This window comes from Schistocerca americana, chromosome 3 (genome assembly GCF_021461395.2).
Source record: "Schistocerca americana isolate TAMUIC-IGC-003095 chromosome 3, iqSchAmer2.1, whole genome shotgun sequence".
Classification (NCBI taxonomy): Eukaryota; Metazoa; Arthropoda; class Insecta; order Orthoptera; family Acrididae; genus Schistocerca; species Schistocerca americana.
In genome coordinates this window covers 647,783,870-647,806,518 of record NC_060121.1, presented here as the reverse complement: position 1 = coordinate 647,806,518, position 22,649 = coordinate 647,783,870, and the positions used below count along the sequence as shown (strand labels likewise).

The 22,649-nt window shown below is 42.9% G+C and overlaps 1 protein-coding gene across 1 annotated transcript in view; it reads right to left on the bottom strand.

Annotated features, from left to right (window-relative positions):
* Nucleotides 1-825: 825 nt before the first annotated feature.
* Nucleotides 826-22,649, bottom strand: part of LOC124605817 (replication termination factor 2) — a 63,148-nt gene continuing 41,324 nt past the window's right edge. Inside the window, exons 4-5 of the mRNA XM_047137734.1 lie at nt 17,251-17,509; nt 826-1,124 (exon numbers count right to left, since the gene is read on the bottom strand). Coding sequence (XP_046993690.1) covers nt 919-1,124; nt 17,251-17,509 — 465 coding nt within the window. The 3' untranslated portion in view covers nt 826-918. The remainder of the gene's footprint in view (nt 1,125-17,250; nt 17,510-22,649) is intronic.

Here is a 22,649-nt window from a genome sequence, read left to right as displayed (position 1 = left end):
TCAGACGATGTCCTGTTTCTCTCTGTAATCAAATATACATTTTGAGACACCTGTGTCCTGTAACCAACTGCAATATAGAATATGACTGCTCTGCATAATAGTCCTCTCTCGTTCTGTTAACTAGCTATGTTAGTACTCATGGAAACACCAGAGATCTAAATGCTACTTTTTATGTTGGTTTTCCTATAAGTACCAACAGACAAACATGTTAACTGAGATAGGCTGTCCACACTGAGTAAATGTAATAAAACTTAGTCACCATTTCGCCTCAACAGCCATCCATATCAACAACATACAACTACTTTAGCATTCAGGCTTTGTTGCGATCTGGGCTCTTGAGCCAAGATTCCCACTCCCTCCAATGCTTAATGTTCCGTAGTTACACACAACAGTGATCACAGAAGTACACACAGATCTTGCAGTTGTAGCAGGCTGTGGTACTGATGTGCCCCCAGCTCAGGAAGCCCAGGCCTGCAATGCCTGTATCTAGATGTTACTGGTCTGGGATATTTGAGTAGTTGGTATATGTAAAAGTTTCCTTTTATAATGATTAACACATTGTAGAAAGTAATTGAAAGTATGTTGTATGGAAACAGTGACTAAAATGGCTAACAGTGGGAAGTCCAGACTGGAATATCAACGATTATGAAAAGGATAGATTGCGGCATACTGTAAAGATCCTTCTCCAGAGATGAAAGGAAAATACAAACATTCATTCAAGCAGACATCTCATGCCATATGAAAAATAACTCTAGCTGGTCTGGCCAGACTACAATCAATCCTTTTCATACTTATTGGATTAACTGACAGTTGATTATGATACCATTAATTTTAAACTGTTTATTGTGTCTTATTTATGTACAAATTTACATAAAATACATTAATGCTGGCTTGTAAAAATTATCAATATCAAGCAAATCAGTTATAAAAGGGGTTGTAAGTAATCCAATGTGCTTTAACTTGCTCATTTGCCTTATGATGAGATGTAAATAGGGATTTGTAGACTTCAGATGCCTTTGGATCCTGTGCCACACTATACGAACTTTTAGTTTTCTTGAAAACTGGATCTTCAATCTGCCCATTACCAGTTCTCTTGAGTGAAACTTTTTCTGAAGGTTTGGTACCTGCAGCAAAATAATTTACATAAACCATATAGATATGTATGGATGACAATGAATAATAATTTAAATACAGGGCACAAGTTGGATATTTCAAGTTTCAAATTAAGGAAGTAAACTATAGTGTTAACCCTTCGGCACTGTTCCCGCTGAGGTTATAAGAGATGCAGTACAATACATGGTGCTTCTTGCAATACGGTGCAGAAGTAACCTGCATTGATGGAGTACACACACTGTCTGTACAGAAATTTACGATACTTACTTTATTGCTAGCGTGTAAGCCACATCGGCACAGTAACTATGGTCGAAGCTTGAATTAAGAACTATAAACAACAGACATGCAATCGACCAGCCAGTTTTAAGTACTGGACATGTGGTTGTAATGTGTCAAATTTGTTGCGCCGTAAATTCCAAAGGAGCAACATCTCTCATTCAAATGTTCAGAATGTTCTCCACAATGATATGAAGAATAAAAAAAATGAGCATAGCTTGTCCCAAATACATTACTCATAAACAAAAATGACACGTGGATGCCTGCCAGACTTTGATTAAAACGGGAAGCATAGAAGTTCTTGCGTGAAAAGACTCAACAAGGGTGATGAGACTGTGTTATCACTACAAACCTGCCACAAAATGACAAGGTGCAGATAGGTCTCTGATGGTTCGCCAAAACAAGAAAGTGCAAACGAGATGTGCGAGTTGAACATCCAAAACAAGAACTTTCCTGATAATTTTACATGGTTGTACATACATCTGTGCATTATACTCAACTGGGAGGGAGGGAGGGAAAGAATATACAAGACACCTGACATTAGAAACACCATCTTAACATTTCTCTATTTTTTAATGAACCGGTCTCAAATCTCTTTCAACTGATGACACTGTAGAAACGTAATGAAGTGACTGAAGTGGTCACAATGCGATGACAGCAGTACAACACCAACACATATCTCTGTCACACCACCTGATGCAACTGCAAGTGCTGGTTCCTCCATTGTGCAACAGTGGCATACGTTATACAAAGGGGGGAAAGAAGAACCAAATTTAATGTTATCTGATATGCTCTGAAAAAAACTGTTTTATGTAAATGAAGCAATGGTATGTCCATATCTCTCAGTGAAACTTTTTCTTTCTGAAAAAAAAAGCAAAGATTTTAGATTTGCATGTAGTCTCTGCCAAGCAGTCTTTCTTATTTGATTCTAAGCAAACTATTTAGTAAGAAAAACCGACATTTTCATACCCTATCACAGCTTGATAATTTTCTTTATGCTACTGCCCATGGATATTATGATCCTCGGACATCAAGTAAACTAATATATATATATATCAATATAATAGAAGGAAACATTCCACTTGGGAAAAATTATATATAAAATCAAAGATGAGGTGACTTACCGAACGAAAGCACTGGCAGGTCGATAGACACACAAACAAACACAAACATACACACAAAATTCAAGCTTTCGCAACAAACTGTTGCCTCATCAGGAAAGAGGGAAGGAGAGGGGAAGACGAAAGGAAGTGGGTTTTACGGGAGAGGGTAAGGAGTCATTCCAATCCCGGGAGCGGAAAGACTTACCTTAGGGGGAAAAAAGGACAGGTATACACTCGCACACACGCACATATCCATCCACACATACAGACACAAGCAGACATATCTGTATGTGTGGATGGATATGTGCGTGTGTGCGAGTGTATACCTGTCCTTTTTTCCCCCTAAGGTAAGTCTTTCCGCTCCTGGGATTGGAATGACTCCTTACCCTCTCCCGTAAAACCCACTTCCTTTCGTCTTCCCCTCTCCTTCCCTCTTTCCTGATGAGGCAACAGTTTGTTGCGAAAGCTTGAATTTTGTGTGTATGTTTGTGTTTGTTTGTGTGTCTATCGACCTGCCAGCGCTTTCGTTCGGTAAGTCACCTCATCTTTGATTTTTTTTTTTTATATATAATGGAAGGAAACATTCCACGTGGGTAAAATTATATATATATAAAAACAAAGATGAGGTGACTTTATGAACAAAAGCGCTGGCAAGTCGATAGACACACAAACAAACACAAACATACACACAAAATTCAAGCTTTCGCAACAGACTGTTGCCTCATCAGGAAAGAGGGAAGGAGAGGGGAAGACGAAAAGAAGTGGGTTTTAAGGGAGAGGGTAAGGAGTCATTCCAATCCCGGGAGCGGAAAGACTTACCTTAGGGGGAAAAAGGACAGGTATACACTCGCACACACGCACATATCCATCCACACATTTAAATATGTCTGCTTGTGTCTGTATGTGTGGATGGATATGTGCGTGTGTGCGAGTGTATACCTGTCCTTTTTTCCCCCTAAGGTAAGTCTTTCCGCTCCCGGGATTGGAATGACTCCTTACCCTCTCCCTTAAAACCCACTTCCTTTCGTCTTCCCCCCTCCTTCCCTCTTTCCTGATGAGGCAACAGTTTGTTGCGAAAGCTTGAATTTTGTGTGTATGTTTGTGTTTGTTTGTGTGTCTATCGACCTGCCAGCGCTTTCGTTCGGTAAGTCACCTCATCTTTGTTTTCGAAAGCGCTGGCAGGTCGATAGACACACAAACAAACACAAACATACACACAAAATTCAAGCTTTCGCAACAAACTGTTGCCTCATCAGGAAAGAGGGAAGGAGAGGGGAAGACGAAAGGAAGTGGGTTTTAAGGGAGAGGGTAAGGAGTCATTGCAATCCCGGGAGTGGAAAGACTTACCTTAGGGGGAAAAAAGGACAGGTATACACTCGCACACACGCACATATCCATCCACATATACAGACACAAGCAGACATATTTAAAGACAAAGAGTTTGGGCAGAGATGTCAGTCGAGGCAGAAGTGTAGACGTGATTTACCAACTGACCTGCCTACACTGTGATTGGTAGTGGATGGTGAACTCTTCACAGATGCAGACATCTTTCAGCTTGAAAATGCAAGTGTGAGTGAGTGCTTTAGCTTGTATTGGCAGCATATGAAAAAGAGAAACACAAAGCCCCTCCACAGGATGGCAATAGCCTCACATGTCGCACGTCTTTACCACTTGTCGTGGATGACCTCCACCAATATATATCACATATTTACGAGGGCCGTTCAGAAAGTAACCTCCGGTTGATTTAAAAAAATACACCAAGTTAAATAAAAATATTTTAATATATATATCTTACAGCTACATCTTTGCACTATTTTTCTACATAGTCTCCATAGCGATTGAGGCACTTATCCTATCTCTTCACAAGCTTTGAAATTCCTTCTGCATAAAAATCACCCGCTTGTGCCTGGAGCCAGCCTGTGACCGCATCTTTGAGCTCTTCGTCGTCATCAAACCGCTGTGACCCGAGCCATTTCTTCAAATGCATGAAGAGGTGATAATCACTTGGCGCCAGGTCTGGGCTGTAAGGTGGATGGTTGATAACGTCGCACTTGAAGGACTCAAGAAGGGCCGTTGTTCTGCGAGCAGAGTGAGGACGGGCGTTATCGTGCAAAAAAACGATACCGGAAGTCAGCATACCACGGCGTTTGTTCTGTATAGCCCGTCGTAACTTTTTTATTGTTTCACAGTACACGTCTTGATTAATGGTCGTACCACGTTCCATGAATTCAACCAACAACACCCCTTTGGCATCCCAAAACACCGTTGCCATCAGTTTTCTGGCAGAAAAATCTTGCGAGGCTTTTCTTGGTTTGGTAGGGGAATTTGAATGTGCCCACATCTTTGATTGTTCTTTTGCCTCAGGGTTCACGTACTTAATCCAGGTTTCGTCACCGGTCACGATTCTGTTTAACAATGGTTCTCCTTCGTCCTCATAACGTGACAGAAAGTCTAATGCAGAGGCCATTCTTTGAGTTTTGTGGTGGTCGGTAAGAATTTTGGGCACCCATCGTGCACAGAACTTATGGTAACCCAATCTTGCTGTCACTATCTCGTACAAGAGAGTCTTAGAAATCTGTGGAAAACCAGTCCGACATTGAGAAACGTCGATTTTCACGAACTTTTGCATCAACTGTCTGAACGAGTTCGTCAGTCACCAATGATGGTCTACCACTCCTCTCTTCATCATGAACGTTTTCTCGTCCACTTTTAAATAAACGTACCCATTCACGGACAACTCCTTCACTCATAACTCTTGGTCCGTACACGGCACAAAGCTCACGATGAATAGCTGCTGCAGAATATCCTTTAGCTGTAAAAAACCTTATGACAGCACGCACTTCACATTTGGCGGGGTTTTCTATTGCAGCACACATTTCAAACTGCCACAAAAACTAAACTAGCGCAGGTACGACGTTCGCTCGACCACGGCTTGATGCCGACTGACCTGTTGAGTGCGTGAACGCACAGATGGCGTCGCTACTCCCCCCACAACCCGCACTGTGACCAATCGGAGGTTACTTTCTGAACCGCCCTCGTATATGAGAATGGGAAGAGAGATGGCTCTCCTTCCAATATTATAAACAATTTTAGTACGTTAGCTACATTTTGTATGTAGCAATCCATAACCTAATCTGCACCAAGCTTAAAACTGGCCAGCAACTACATTTTCACTGAGAACTTATATAATTTTTTTTAAGTTCTCAGTGAAAATGTAGTTGCTGGCCAGTTTTAAGCTTGGTGCAGATTAGGTTATGGATTGCTACATACAAAATGTAGCTAACGTACTAAAATTGTTTATAATATTGGAAGGAGAGCCATCTCTCTTTCCATTCTCATATAAATATGTGATATATATTGGTGGAGGTCATCCACGACAAGTGGTAAAGACGTGCGACATGTGAGGCTATTGCCACCCTGTGGAGGGGCCTTGTGTTTCTCTTTTTCATATGCTGCCAATACAAGCTAAAGCACTCACTCACACTTGCATTTTCAAGCTGAAAGATGTCTGCATCTGTGAAGAGTTCACCATCCACACCTAACTACCAATGGTGACTGATCTCACTTCAAACCCAGCACCTCAAGCTAAGTCACATCTACCTCGTAAAACTGAACAGTTTTAGAAACCTTAGCTCTATTAATTTTAACTATTATTTACATATGTACCACACTGAATAACTCACTAACAAACTTTTCATAGTGGCAATTTTAATTCAGTAGAATTAGTGCTCACGTTGAGAACTATGTTTGATATTTATAGTACTATGCAGGTGCACCCAGTACTTCCTTCATTTTTCAGTTTTTGGAGCTTTAAATAATGTTGAGCCACAATAACCTACTCTCCAGATAGGTCCACGATTGCTGCAACTTAGGCAAAAATGCTGTATTGTTGCTTGTCATATAGCTCCAGTGGGGACACAAGTGTTGCATGGATAAGCATTGCATTGCGCTACCTTTATTGTAATGTGTCACATCGCACGTTATTGGTTGGTTGGTTTAAAAGCGGGGGAGGGGGGGAGGGGGCGGGGAGGGGCCAAACTGGGATGTCATCAGTCCCTTGTTCCCATTAGAACAATTACCCAAGGGAAAGAAGAAGTATGACACAATAACAGGAGAATGGAAGAACCAGTTAACAGAAAGACAACAAACACTACAATGGACAAAACAGGACAAGAAAACCACAGGGAGATGCAAGAAACAGGGAGAAGAGATTAAAATCAAGAAAGCAGATTACCATGGCTGGCTGACCATCAGAATAAAAAAGGAGAAGCCAGTCACTCTACAACACATTAAAACCTCCACCCTAAAAGCCCCAGGGTGGATGACACAGAGGGACAAAGGACATGCGCTAAAACTCAGATCAAATGATAAAACCCACCCTCATGAATAAAATGTAAAACTAAATCTGCTGCTGAGGTACTGTCACCCAACACTGAAGGTAGGGTGCTGGGAAGGTTAAAATTACCCCGCAGAGCGGCTAAAAGTGGGCAGTCCAGCAAGAGGTGGACGACTGTCATTTAGGAGCCACAGTGACACTGAGGTGGGTCCTCGCGATGGAGGAGGTAACCATGGGTGAGCGACGTATGGGCAATGCAGAGCCAACAAAGGACAATTGATTCCCTGTGAGAAGTCCACAGTGAAGACTTCCACACACTCGCAGTCTCCTTACACACACTCACAGTCTCCTTAATGACACGCAGTTTGTTGTGCATACTGTTATGCCACTCCGTCTCCCAAAGCTAAAAAACCTGGCGGCATAAGACAGAATGCAGGTCAGTTTCAGAGATGACCATCTCCAGGAGCAGTTTCCACGTAGCCTCTTTAGCCAGCCTATCAGCAAGTTCGTTGCCTGGGATTCCAACATGTCTCGTGGGCCACACAAACACCACTGAACGATTGGACCATTCCACGGCAGAGATGAACTCCTGGATGTTCCCCACCAAAGGATGGCGAGGGAAGCACCGGTTGACAGCTTGTAAGCTGCTCAGGGAGTCAGAACAGAGAAGAAATGACTCACCAGAACAGGAACGGATGTACTGATATGCACTAGATACGGCCACAAGCTCTACAGTGAATACACTGCAACCAGCGGGCAAGGAATGCTGTTCCATATGGCATCTGTGGACATAGTCAAACACAATATTACCATCAGCCACCAAGCCATCGGTGGAAACAACTTCAGAGTCCTGGAACACATCAAGAATTGAGAGGAAGAGAGAGCAGAGTGCAGCGGGGTTGACGGAGTCCTTATGGCCATGCAAAACAGCCAGACGAAGCTTCGGCCGAGGTGTACGCCATGGAGGTGTACGTGAATGGACCTCGATGAGAGGTGGTAAGGGGAAGGACTCCAGTTCAGAGAGAAGAGATTGCACGGGAACCGCAACTGTGAGCCCTGACCTGGGCCGCCGATGAGGGAGATGAACAGTCATGGGTGGGAAAAGGAGACAGTAATTCAGACGCTCAGGAGAACTACGAATGTGAGCAACATAACTGGCGAGCAGCTGTGCACGTGGGATCCGCAGTGGAGGCACTCTGGCCTCCATCAGGGCACTGGTCACTGGACTTATTCTAAAAGCTCCCGTCACTAGGCGAACGCCACAGTGGTACACTGAGCTGAGGAAACGCAATGCTTAGGGCACTGCTGAACTGTAAACCAGACTCCCATAATCAAGGCAGGATTGAACAAGGGCTCTGGAGAGCTGCAGCAGTGTAGAGCAATCTGCACCCCAGTTGGTGTTGCTCAGGCAGCGGAGAGCATTGAGGTGCTGCCAGCACTCCAGCTTAAGCTGACGAAGGTGAAGTAGCCAAGTCAATCGGGAATCGAAAACCAGTCCCAAGAATAGATTAATCCCCACCACAGTGAGTGGATCGTCATTAAGATAAACTTCAGGTTCCAGATGAATGGTACGACGCCAACAGAAGTGCACGACACATGACTTCGCTGCTAAAAACTAAAGCCGTGGGCTAGAGCCCGTGACTGCGCCTTGTGAATGGCTCCCTGTAGGTGCCGCTCAGCAACACCAGTACTGGAGGAGCAATACAAATGCAGAAGTCATCTGCATACAAAGAAGGGGAGACCGACGGCCCTACATCTGCTGCTAGGCCATTGATGGCCACTAAAAATATACGCTCAATATAGAACCCTGTGGAAAGCCATTATCCTGAATACGGGGGAACTATGGGAAGCACCAACTTGGACATGGAAAGTACGGAGCGACAGGAAGTTTTGAATAAAAATTGGGAGCGGGCCCACAAGACCCCACTCATGCAAAGTGTCTAGGATATGATGTCGCCAGGTCGTGTTGTATGCTTTACATAGGCCAAAAAAGACAGCAACCAGACGTTGGCATCTGGAAAAGGCTGTTCGGATGGCAGACTCAAGGGGCACAAGATTATCAGTGGTAGAGTGACCCTGGCAGAAGCCGCCCTAACATGGAGCCAGTAGGCCACATGACTCCAGGACCCAACCCAGGACACACCATACGTTCCAGCATCTTACAGAGAATGTTGGTGAGACTGATGGTCCAATAGCTATCCACATCAAGCGGATATTTACAAGGTTTTAGCACCGGAATGGTGGTGCTCTCCCGCCATTGCAATGGAAAGATGCCATCGCACCAGATCCGGTTGAAGACAATGAGGAGTAGTCAGACAAGAGATGTTTAATCCTCTGACTGTGGATCCGATCTGGCCCAAGAGCTGTGTCGGGGCAATGTGCAAGGGTGCTGAGGAGCTCCCATTCTGTAAATGGAGCATTATACGGTTCACTGTGGCATGCAGTGAACGAGAGGACTTTCATTTCCATCCTCCGTTTGAGGGTGCAAAAGGCTTTGGGGGTAGTTCTCCAATGCAGAGGCACGAGCACAGTGCTCAGCAAAGTGCTTGGCAATTACGTTTGCCTCGGTAGAGAGCACGCCATTGATGTTAACGGCATGGTTGGTTGGTTGTCTGGGGAAGGAGACCAGACAGCGTGGTCATCGGTCTCATCGGTTTAGGGAAGGATGTGGAAGGAAGTCGGCCGTGCCCTTTCAGAGGAACCATCCCGGCATTTGCCTGGAGTGATTTAGGGAAATCACGGAAAACCTAAATCAGGATGGCCGGACGCGGGATTGAACCGTCGTCCTCCCGAATGCGAGTCCAGTGTCTAACCACTGCGCCACCTCGCTCGGTGTTAACGGCATGGACACCTGTTGGGGTCTGGTACCCTAAAAGACATCTGATCTTTGTCCATACTTGGGAAGGTGACGTGTGGCACCCAATGGTTGACACGTACCTCTCCCAACACTCCTGTTTCTGTCGTTTTATAAGCAGGCGAACACGAGCACAGAGCCGCTTAAAGGCTATTAGGTGCTCTAGGGAAGGGTGCCGCTCATGTTGCTGTAAAGCTCGCCAACACTAACTGCCTCAGCGACTTCTGGCCACCACCAAGGGACTGTCTTTGGCCGGAGGCATCCTAGAGAACAAGGGATCATGTTTTCCACTGCAGAAATTATCATTGCAGTGACCTGCTCAATCACGACATTGAGGGCAACAAGTGGGGGAGATTCAACTGCGACAGCAGAGGTGAAGGCTACCCAGTTTGCTTTGTTTAAAGCCCATCTGGGTAGGTGTCTGTGGGCATGATGCTGGGGGAGTGACAGGAAGATGGGGATGGGGTTACTATAACACAGGTCGTCATGTGCTCCCCACTGGATGGATGAGAGGAGTCCTTGGCTCCAAATTAATAAATCGATTGCTGAATAATTACCATGAGCCACACTGAAATGTGTGGTGGCCCCAGTATTTAAAAGGCAGAGGTTGAGTTGGGACAGTAAATTTTCGACATCTCTGCCACGGCAGTAAGCATGGTGCTACACCATACGGGGTTAATAGGTGTTAAAATCACCCAAAACTATGAAAGGTTTAAGGAGTTGATCAACCAGTGCAGCCAATACATTCAGGGGTACCCCACCATCTGGAGGGAGATATACGTTGCAGGCAGTTATTTCCTGCGTCGTCTGTATCCTGACAGCCACAGCTTCAAGAGACGTTTGGAGGGGCACAGGTTCACTACATACCAAGTTCAGAACATAAACGCAAACTTCACCTGACTCTCTATTATATTCGCTATGGTTCTTGTAATATCCCCTGTAGCTGCAAAGGGCAGAGGTCTGCACTGCCAGGAACCAGATTTCCTGGAGGGCAATGCAGAAAGCAGGTGTAAAGCTTAACAGTTGCCATAGCTCAGCCAGGTGGTGGAAAAAACTGCCGCAGTTCCACTGGAGGATGACACCATCGTGAGACTGGGAAGGCATGAAACACTCAATGAGGCAGTCTATGCCTCAGGGTCACCTGCTGCCACCGACTTATTTCCTGAACAGGCTATATCCATTGTGTCTGAGGATCTGGGGAGATGTAGGTCCTCAGCGGACGCCAGAATCTTCACCTCATCCTCAGACACAGAGCTTGTAGGCAGTTGTGGTGTGGGTGCCACCACAATTCCCTTTGTCTTGGGGGTCTTCTTTCTGGATTTCTCTTGCTGATCCTTGGGTTTCTCTGGCTGGGAGGGCTTCATTGATTCAGTCTCCGGAACTGAGGATGATATTGAAGCCCTACGAACAGCTACTTTTGGGCACTTCAACCACTGGCGGGTGTCACCTTTCCCAATAGCAGAAACCTGGGAAGGGAGTGACCCAAGGGACCCCTTCTTAGTGTGAGGAGCCAAGGAAGACTTACGCTTCTCCAGCTGAGAAGTGGGGGCTGGTGTCCCTGATGGTTCAGGGGACAGTGCTCCCGAGGTAGGTGGTGCAGGAGCAACAGGGAGGGAAATGCCCCCCACCATCAAGGGGGCAGCTGTAGTCTTCCAGCTCTGAGAGACAACTGGAACTCACGGAACTAATGGGGCTACAACTGTCCTTGTAGCGGCGGTATATGAGGTGGTCATAGTCACAGGATGCAGGCACTCAAATTTCCTCTTGGCCTCAGTGTAGGTCAGTCAGTCCAGGGTCTTGTACGAGGGCTATTCAGAAAGAATGGAATGTTTCCGTCTGACGCCGCTAGGCACGCGCTGACCATGTATATTTTGGTATATGTGTGCTCGGCAGCTCAGTCCACATCCATCCATGACAGCGGTAACATCTCTGCATGTCTGGTTTTTTTTTATATTCGAATCTGAAATGTGTGCTGCAATTAAAAATACCGCCAGTTGTGAGGTGCGGTATGTGATATGGTTTTTGTTGGCAAAAAACCTAAAACTTATAGAAATTTATCGTGAACTGTGTGAAATGTACGGAAACAACGTAATGAGTGCATGTTCCATCAGGAAATGGTGCATTCAGTTTAAAAATGGCCGAACTAATGTTCATGATGAAGAGAAGAGTGGACGCCAGAGCATTGTGACTGACTACCTTGTCACTAAACTGGATGAAACGATTCGTTAAAACCGTTGCTTCACAATAACGGAGCTTTCGCTTTCTTTTCCACAAGTTTCAGTGATTTTGTTGTTTGAAATTGCCACTCAAGAGCTAGGCTACCACAAATTTTGTGCACAATGGGTGCCCAAAATGCTTACAGAGCATCATAAAGAACAGCAAATGGGGGCAACTTGGACAGTTCTGAAGGCCTACTACAAACATGGTAATACATTACTGGATCAAACCATAACTGGTGACAAGACTTGGGTGAAACACATGAATTGCGAGATAGAATTACAGTCCATGGAGTGCGGGCACACAAGGTCCCCCCCAAAACCAAGAAAATGTCTGCAAACCTTGTAAGCAAGGAAGCTGATGCCAACAGTGTTTTAGGCTAGGAAAGGTGAGATTCTTATAGATTTTCTTGAACGTAGAGCAACCATAAATTCTGCCTGGTACTGTCAAACTTTACACAACCTTAGAAGAGCAGTTTTAACTAAATGCCGAGCAAAGCTGACATCCAAAATTTTGTTTTTGCACGACAATGCCCGATCTCACACGGCAAACCGCACTAAAGAACTCCTCAATTCATTAAAATGGGAAATTTTCCCTCATCTGCCCTACAGCCCCGATCTTGCACCAAGCGACTTCCACTTGTTTCCCAAGATGAAGAACTGGCTTGTAACGCAGCGCTTTGATGACGACGCGGAACTCCAGACAGGCATGACTCACTGGCTGAAGTCTTAGGCAGCAGAATTTTACAACAAAGATCTTTCAAAGCTTGTCCACCACTTTGATAACTGCCGCAATTTGTTTGGTGACTATGTGGAAAAGCAGAATGTCAGTCACTCTTTCAGATGTATATAATAAAATGTATTTCTTGTACTTAGTTTTTTTTTAATGCCAAAACGTTCCCTACTTTCTGAATAGCCCTCGTATTCCATGATTTTCCTTTCTCACTGTAAAATCCTGCAGTCTAGTGAGCAAGAGGAATGATGCTCTCTGCAGTTGAAACAGATGGGAGGCGGGGCACACGGAGTATTGGGATGGGATGGACATCCACAATCTCAACATGGGATGCTGGAAGTACAATGGGAAGACATATGGCCGAACTTCCAGCACTTAAAGCACCGCACTGGGGGAGGGATAAATGGTTTGGCATCAAAGTGGTAGACCATCACCTTGACCTTCTGGGGTAATGTGTCACCCTCGAAGGCCAAGATGAAGGCTCCAGTGGCAGCCTCCCACGGACACGCTGGACGAAATGAACTCCTCGTCGCTCTAAGTTCGTGCGCTGCTCATCACCAAACTTCAAAAGAAGGTGCCTCTGGAATATAATACTCTGGAACATATTTAAGCTCTTATGAGGTGTGATAGTAACAGAAACATCCCCAGCTTGTCACAAGTGAGTAATGCCTGTGACTGTGCAGAGAATGCATTTTTATCAAGACTGACCCTGACCGCATATTGGACAAGTTTTCAACTTCCACAAACTTGTCCTCTAAATGCTCTACAAAAAACTGAGGCTTCATCGAGACAAAGAAGTCCCCATCAGCTCTCATACATATGATGTACCGGAGCGAATGAGGTTCGCCGCCATCCTTAGCCTGGCGTTCCCCCCATGGTGTGGCGAGGGAGGGGAACGATTTAGGATCACACTTCCTTGCATTGTACTGAGACTTGCAATGCTTAGAGACTGCTGGTATTTAATCAGCAGCAAATGATGATGTGGTACGCTTCATTGCATATCATCCGCCCTGATGCCACCCACTCCGACCAGGGGCCCTCCCCACAAGCAACACCCAGCCACAGCACAGGCCACCTGGCAGGATGGCCATTGCCAGGATTCCCGATGCCCCATGGTGACGGGCAACTACTCCTTGGCATATGTAGGGAGTTAACGGCACAGGCATCAGCAGAGCGATCCCTGTGTGGTCAGGCGGCTACAACCAACAGGGTACATGGCAGCCCCAACACAACAGACTGGCTACCGTGCTGGATATCAGGTGCAAAGAAGTCCGTAGTCATTGTTGGCACAGAAAACGACACTGCATAGTGGGTGGAGGAAAACGCACCCAGGAAGGCATCCTCGCTCAAGAGATGGAGGACAAGCGGGACTGCAATGCCATGACAAGAAAGTGGGCTAAAGATCTCAATGCAAGATGGACACAATGCACCATGTAAGGTGCACTTCCCAAATTGGCTCACTCGTCAGGAAAATTTTGAAAAATGGAGGTCAAACCCTACAGGGGACCACCACATAAAGGCTGAAAGGTGTGAGACTCCTTTTAGTCGCCTCCTACGACAGGCAGGAATACCTTGGGCCTATTCTAACCCCCAGGTCCGCAGGCGGGGGCTAGTAACAGACAAAGAAGGAAAGCAGAAAGGCGGAAGGAGTGCATAGAGGGTCTATACAAGGGCAATGTACTTGAGGGCAATGTTAGAGAAATGGAAGAGGACAGAGATGAAGATGAAATGGGAGATATGATACTGCATTAAAACTCTGACAGAGCACTGAAAGACCTAAATCAAATCAAGGCTCTGGGAGCAGACAACACTCCGTTAGAACTACTGATAGCCTTAGGAGAGCCAGCTGTGACAAAACTCTTCCATATGGTGAGTAAGACATGTGAGACACATGAAATACCCTCAGACTTCAAGAAGAATATAGTAATTCCCATTCCAAATAGAGAAGGTGATGACAGATGTGAAAATTACTAAACTACCAGTTTAGCAAGTCATGGTTGCAAAACACACACACATTCTTTCCAGAAGAATGGAAAAACTGGTAGAAGCCAACCTCAGGGAAGATCAGTTTGATTCCGGAGTAGTGCAGGAACATGCAAGGCAATATGACCCTACAACTTCTCATAGAAGACAGGTTAAGGAGAGGCAAACCTATGTTTATAGAATTTGTAGACTTAAGAGAAAGGTTGACTGGAACACACTCTCTCAAATTCCATAGGTGGCAAGGGTAAAATATGGGGAGCGAAAGGCTATTTACAATTTGTACAGAAACCAGATGGCAGTTATAAGAGTTGAGGGGCATGAAAGGGAAGCAGTGATTGAGCAGGGAGTGAGACAGGGTTGTAGCCTATCTCCAATGTTATTGAATCTGTATATGGAGCACGCAATAAAGGAACCAAAAGAAAAATTTGGAACAGGAATTAAAGACCAAGGAGAAGAAATAAAACCTGAGTTTGCCGATGACACTGAAACTCTGTCAGAGACAGCAAAGGCCTTGGCAGAACAGTTGAACGGAATGGACAGTGTCTTGAAAGGAGGATATAAAATTAACGCTGAGGGAAATGACACACTTATAGTACTATATGAGTTTTGATATTTGGGCAGCAAAGTAACTCACGATGGTCAAAGTAGAGGATACAAAATGTAGACTGGCAATAACAATAAAAGTGTTTCTGAAGAAGAGAGATTTGTTAACATTTAGTATAGATTTCAGTGTAGGGAAGTCTTTCCTGAAAGTATTTACACTGATTGTAGCCATGTATGGAAGTAAAAAATGGACAATATACAGTTTAGACAAGAAGAGAATAGAAGCTTTCGAAATGTAATGCTACAGAAGAATGCTGAAGATTAGATGGTAGATCATGTAACTTATGAGGAAGTACTGAATAGAACTGGTCAGAAGAGGAATTTGTCACACAACCTGACTAGAAGTAGGGATTAGCTGGTAGGCCACGTTCTGAGACATCAAGAGATCACCAATTCAGTACTGGGAATAAAAATTGTAGGGGGAAAACAAGAGATGAATACATAAGCCAATTCAGGAAGATATAGGTTGCAGTAATTCCTTGTCAAATTGAGACTAAAGTAGAAACAGAAAAGAAGTAAGTTAGAAAATTTCCTCTGAAATAAATTTTAGTCACTGCCCTCATATTCCAGGCATCTAAAAATTTGTAAAATAAAATCTTATGATGCAAAGATGGTTGCTGATCACAAGCAATGTAGATGTACAGGGTTATTACAAATGATTGAAGCGATTTCACAGCTCTACAATAACTTTATTATTTGAGATATTTTCACAATGCTTTGCACACACATACAAAAACTCAAAAAGTTTTTTTAGGCATTCACAAATGTTCGATATGTGCCCCTTTAGTGATTCGGCAGACATCAAGCCGATAATCAAGTTCCTCCCACACTCGGCGCAGCATGTCCCCATCAATGAGTTCGAAAGCATCGTTGATGCGAGCTCGCAGTTCTGGCACGTTTCTTGGTAGAGGAGGTTTAAACACTGAATCTTTCACATAACCCCACAGAAAGAAATCGCATGGGGTTAAGTCGGGAGAGCGTGGAGGCCATGACATGAATTGCTGATCATGATCTCCACCACGACCAATCCATTGGTTTTCCAATCTCCTGTTTAAGAAATGCTGAACATCGTGATGGAAGTGCGGTGGAGCACCATCCTGTTGAAAGATGAAGTCAGCACTGTCGGTCTCCAGTTGTGGCATGAACCAATTTTCCAGCATGTCCAGATACACATGTCCTGTAACGTTTTTTTCGCAGAAGAAAAAGGGGCCGTAAACTTTAAACCGTGAGATTGCACAAAACACGTTAACTTTTGGTGAATTGCGAATTTGCTGCATGAATGCATGAGGATTCTCTACCACCCAGATTCGCACATTGTGTCTGTTCACTTCACCATTAAGAAAAAATGTTGCTTCATCACTGAAAACAAGTTTCGCACTGAACGCATCCTCTTCCATGAGCTGTTGTAACTGCGCCGAAAATTCAAAGCGTTTGACTTTGTCATCGGGTGTCAGGGCTTGTAGCAATTGTAAATGGTAAGGCTTCTGCCTTAGCCTTTTCCGTGAGATTTTCCAAACTGTCGACTGTGGTACGCTTAGCTCCCTGCTTGCTTTATTCGTCGACTTCTACATGAAACTTGCCCACATGCGTTCAACCGTTTCTTTGCTCACTGCAGGCCGACCCGTTGATTTCCCCTTACAGATGCATCCAGAAGCTTTAAACTGCGCATACCATCGCCGAATGGAGTTAGCAGTTGATGGATCTTTGTTGAAATTCGTCCTGAAGTGTCGTTGCACTGATATGACTGACTGATGTGAGTGCATTTCAAGCACGACATACGCTTTCTCGGCTCCTGTTGCCATTTTGTCTCACTGCGCTCTGGCGGCAGAAACCTGAAGTGCGGCTTCAGCCGAACAAAACTTTATGAGTTTTTCTATGTATCTGTAGTGTGTCGTGACCATATGTCAATGAATGGAGCTACAGTGAATTTATGAAATCGCTTCAATCATTTGTAATAGCCCTGTATTATGATGTTATGAATAATATATGGATATAAGATATTGTTTTAATACACAAAAAATTAACAAACCAACCATTCTGTTTATTCAAGATCTTCAGTGACCCAGCATCTAATTTACAATTTTCAACTGGTTTTTCTTGTTTTTCTTCAGCATTTTTCTCATTTGAAGTGCTAGATGTAGCTGTTTCTGGCATCTTCTTTGCCTCTACATGAGCTTTCTTTCCAGCTTTCACTTTTGCATGTCTATTCTCCAGCCTTTCTTTCATTAGGGGCATATCTTCCTCTACTGGATTAAGGACAACAACATCAGCATCACTAAACTGCTTCTGACACTGTAAAAAAAGAACAAGTTATCAACAGAAAATACAAAATGGGCAAAAAATGGCCACCTATGACCCCAATCACACAGTATTTCATAAAATTTCATACTGGGCTGTGCAAACATGGTTTTAATGTTCAAATCAGAGCAAAATGTCCAGACTTTCATACACATTATAATAAATAAAAAAAGAAGAGAATTGGAAAATTTATTCCAGACACTTAAATAGGTCAGTTTCCAGACTGTGCATGCCCTATAATAAGAATTGTGTGTTAGCTGCTACAAAAAAAACAGAAAGCCAATACAGCATCATGAAAGTATTTAAGTCATCTTTCTGATTTCTCTTAGCCATGGCTATCCTAAAATAAGAGTGTACAACAACAGGAAATATTCTAGCAATATTACCACTGTAATTAATAGCACTTACTGTCAAACAACTCAGCTTTCATCAACAGTTTGTAGACAAGAGACAAAACACTATGTACACTGGTTTAAAACCTAAAAGCATAATACTGCCACTGGTTCTCAATGACTAACTGAACATGTCAATAGTGAACAGGTAAATGGCATCCATAATGATGTCAAGCTATCAAACTGACTGACTGACTAATTAACTGGAGATTGTCACAGATGTCCAACGTGATACACCAGCATCCATGTCTTCATTCATTCCATTAATAATGTTTCATAAAACTTTCAGGGATTTGGAATGAGTCAAAGTAAAAGTTAAAAAAATATTTAGCATCTGTTGTAATGAAGGAAGAAAGGAATGATTCAATGTCTCATTGATGACAAGGTAATCAGAGATAAAGCTCAACCTTGGAATAAACAAGGCTGTAGAAGGTAAGTTGTTGGATTGTTCTTTTGAAACAAACATTATCATTTGCCTTAAGTGACTTCAGCAAACTACAGAAAGTCTAATCTAGATGGAGAGGGGCGGGGGATTTGAAACGAAACGTGAATTCAAAATATTAAGCTCTGAGCCACTTCACAAAGTCAGCTGTTGAAAACTGCATCAGTAATTAACCATGGTTAAACTGCTACAAATTACCTGTGTTGACAGAACCTCATTTTACAGGGTGTATATGCGGACAAGGAAAAAAATTCCCCGGATTTTTCCCAGTTAAAAAATACATTTTTTCCACGCTAAGTGACAGCATACTTTCCCTCGGAACTGCAAAAGTTATCAATCATTTGAATGGCTATGGTTTTATACACCGGCGTAGAATTTTTCGGCACTTCAGAAAACGAAACTCAGGGGGAAAGAAACACTTTGATGTGCAGCAGCATGTACACTGCTTATTTTCGTATTATGGAAGTATGAAAGCGAATTCGACCAAACACCCAAGCTATTTTCTGAAGCACTGAAATCGAGATTGCGATGCACTTTTGTAAGCCAGTCACAGCTCATGTCACGTGATGTCGCCAGCCAATGACAGTGGATATTCAAAGTATAGGACATGTGATGTAGTCAGCCAATAGCAACATCACTGTTAAGTAGTGCGAACACACAAATAGGAAAAATTAGTGGTTTAAATTATTATACATAGTGTTGCTACATGTAAAACAAAGCTTTCACATATAATATTGGCCTCAGCAGAAAAGATTGATAAAAGCCAAATTTCTTTAGCAAACCGACAAACATAACTTCATTGTTCTACAAGGCGATTAATGCTCGGCTGTCAAAGGTGGAAACAAAATAAGATCTGAAACTAACAACATTTTAGCCCTCCGTAATTATGTAAATGTACTTTAATTCACATAATAGCTCCCAGTCACAGATCTGTTTTGTTTTCATTTGACGCGAGAGCAGTAAAGGAAGAGGAAACAGCAAAATCACTAAACGTAAACACAGGTCACGTGGAGGCTACCCACCTCCCCACTACAACTCAGACTGCTCTGCACATCTGCCCTACGTCTACGATATCAGACTGGTCACCATCATCATCATCATCATCATCATAAGCCGTCATGCTCATTGCTGAGCATTGTGACCCCATGGTCAAGCGTTTCCATCCCATACGGTTGCCAGCTTCTCTTAGTGCCTGGTGAAGAGGTGGACCGGAGATCTTCTTCATTTGATCTATCCATCTGCTCGCTGCTCTTCCTCTTGGTCTCGTGCCCTTGATCTTCCCTTGCAAAATTATTTTCTCTAGATTTTCTCGATCTCTTCTCACAATATGGCCAAAGAACTGGACAATTTTTTCAGCGACATGAAAAGAAAGTCATCAGGAAATGTCGAGCTGTTCAATAATGGACACATTTGTTGTTCTTTCGGTCCATTTTATGCGTAGCATCCTACGCCAGCACCAAAGCTCAAACGCATCCGACCTGATGTAAAAATGAACATGAACTATAGGTCCAGAGCATTTTACTGCATCAGATTCAAAATTTGATCAATAACAGACACAGGAGTCTCAATACAACCAATAAGCAAGTGATCTGAGAACAATTCCTGTAGTAAATAAGACCTGTGTACTGTTTGGTACCATGTCTTGACACTACAGATGTAACCTCAACTTACGGAGAGTGTATGTCTTAGGAGTACGTGAATTATAATGGCTATATTTTTCACATTAAGACAGTAAACAAGAATAAGAAACAATTTTTGCCTGCTATGTAAGCATTTCCATATGCCGCCTTAACCACAATTACATTTTGCATCTGATTATAATCAGTTGTAAATGAATGTCATTTCATTTATACGCTGAACTACATCTTCAAGAATGCTGTTTCTTCCTTAAAAAATTAATTAAAAGGGAAGAGAGAGAGAGAGGGAAGAGAGAGAGAGAGAGAGAGAGAGAGAGAGAGAGAGAGAGAGAGAGAGAGAGAGAGATTAGTGCAATGTTATCAAGATATTTTGTTGGCACTTGAACACAATATACATAGACTACATATTTTTTTTTTATGTCAAGTTTTGAATGTGTTTTATTTGACTTCTCCTACAATTATAACACAACTTACATTTAGCACAATGATTTGAAAGAAAAAGTATATGTCCTCCACATTTCTCATCATGCAACCAGTGAAACTGTTCCAGTGAGGATTATATGCAGTTAAGAATCCTAAACTTTAACTTTCTCTTATAAACCAACTGTATAAATCAGGATTTGTATGCCTGTACAGACATTTCAATAACACTTCTGAACACAATAATTGGAGTTCTGAGATCAGTTGAAGAATCAGACACATTGGCAGTTACATAGCTTTTATGGAGAATAAATTAAGTCTTCCTTCTCCTGTAACTCATTGTTAGATGTGTCTCCTTACATCACAGACACGCAAAGTTCTGGATGCTTTTATGTGTTAAGCAGACAAAAAAATGCACTACTGAACACTGGTAGAAAGATTTTTCTGAGGCGAAGAAAGATACTCTTCAGCCTCAATGGTACTCCCTTCCCCATCCCCAGAGGAACCAGGAATGTCAATGATTTTTCACTTCTCCAGTGTTCAACAGCTGAGGTTCGTTCATCTTCCTTTTCTAACACAAGTGTTCAATAAAATCATATGTATAATTCTCACAATTTGAAGAGTCAGGAGATTTCATAAGCTAGTTAATAGTGCTTGTTCAGAACAAGCACTTTATTGTTCTTTCTGCTGGATACCAGTTGTAGCCACCTTTTTGATGGTACACTGAAAATAAATTATCTTGGGCATCTTGATTCCACCTGCTATAGTCAGTAAAATTTTAACTGCAAAAGTTTATTCCTCTAAAAAAGTTGAATTTTATGTATGACACTTATAACTTCTTTTAACCTTTCTAATGCTTCCACTACTTCTGAACACTGTTTTGATAATGCACAACTATCTGGGCCAGAGAAAACTGCTGTACTGCCATTGCTTAAGTCCAACAAATTGTTATTAAATTTATAAAACTAGTTGTGTTCTTTTCTTTACTTTGAGTCATCAGTCTTGTGACTGGTATGATGTGGCCCTCCACAAATTCCTTTCCTGTGCCAACCTCTTCACCTCACAGTAGCACTTGCAATTATTTGCTGGATGTCTTCCTCTACAGTTTTTGCTCTCTACAGCTCCTTGTAGAACCATGGAAGTCAATCCCTGATGGCTTAACAGATGTCCTATCATCCTGTCCCTTCTCCTTGTCAGTGTTTTCCATACGTTCCTTTCCTCTCCACTTCGGTGCAGAACCTCCTCATTCCTAATCTTATGAGTTCACCTAATTTTCAACACTTGTCTGTAGCACCACACCTCAAATGCTTCGAGTCTCTTTTGTTCCGTTTTTCCCACAATCCATATTTCACTACTATACAATGCTGTGCTCCAAACATACACTATCAGAAATTTCTACCTCAAATTAAGGTCTATGTTTGGTACTAGTACTCTTCTCTTTGCCAGGAATGCCCTTTCTGCCAGTGCTAGTTTGCCTTTGATGTCCTACTTGCTCCATCAGTCATTGGTTATTTTGCTGCCTAGGTAGTAAAATCCTTAACTTCATCTACTTCATGACCATCAATCCTGGTGTTAAGTTTCTCACTGTTCTGATTTCTGCTACTTTTCATTATTTTGGCCTTTCTTTGACTTACTCTCAGTCCATATTCTGTACTCATTAGACTGTCCAGTCCATTCAACAGACCATGTAATTCTTCTTTACTTTCACTCAGGATAGCAATATCATCAGCGAACTGTATCACTGATACCCTTTCACCGTGTATTTTAATCCCACTCCTGAATGTTTCTTTTATTTGCATCATTGCTCCTTCGATGTATAGACCGAGCAGTAAGGGCGAAAGACTACATCCCTGTCTTACACCCTTTTTAAACTGCGCACTTCGTTCTTGGTCATCCACTTTTATTATTCCCTCTTGACTCTTGTACATATTGTGTATTATCCATTTCTCCCTATAGTTTACCCCTATTTTTCTCAGAATTACGACCATCTTGCGCCATTTTACACTGTTGATTGCTTTTTCCAGGTCGACAAATCCTATAAACATGTCTTGATTTTTCTTTAGTCTTGCTTCCATTATTAAATACTACGTCAAGTTGCTTCTCTCATGCCTTTACCTTTTCTAAAGCCAAATTCATGTCATCTGACATATCCACAATTTTCTTTCCCATTCTTCTGTATCATCAAACGGGGTGATTTTGGATGGTTTTGTCATTATTTTGATTGTAACTTTCGTATATATTGT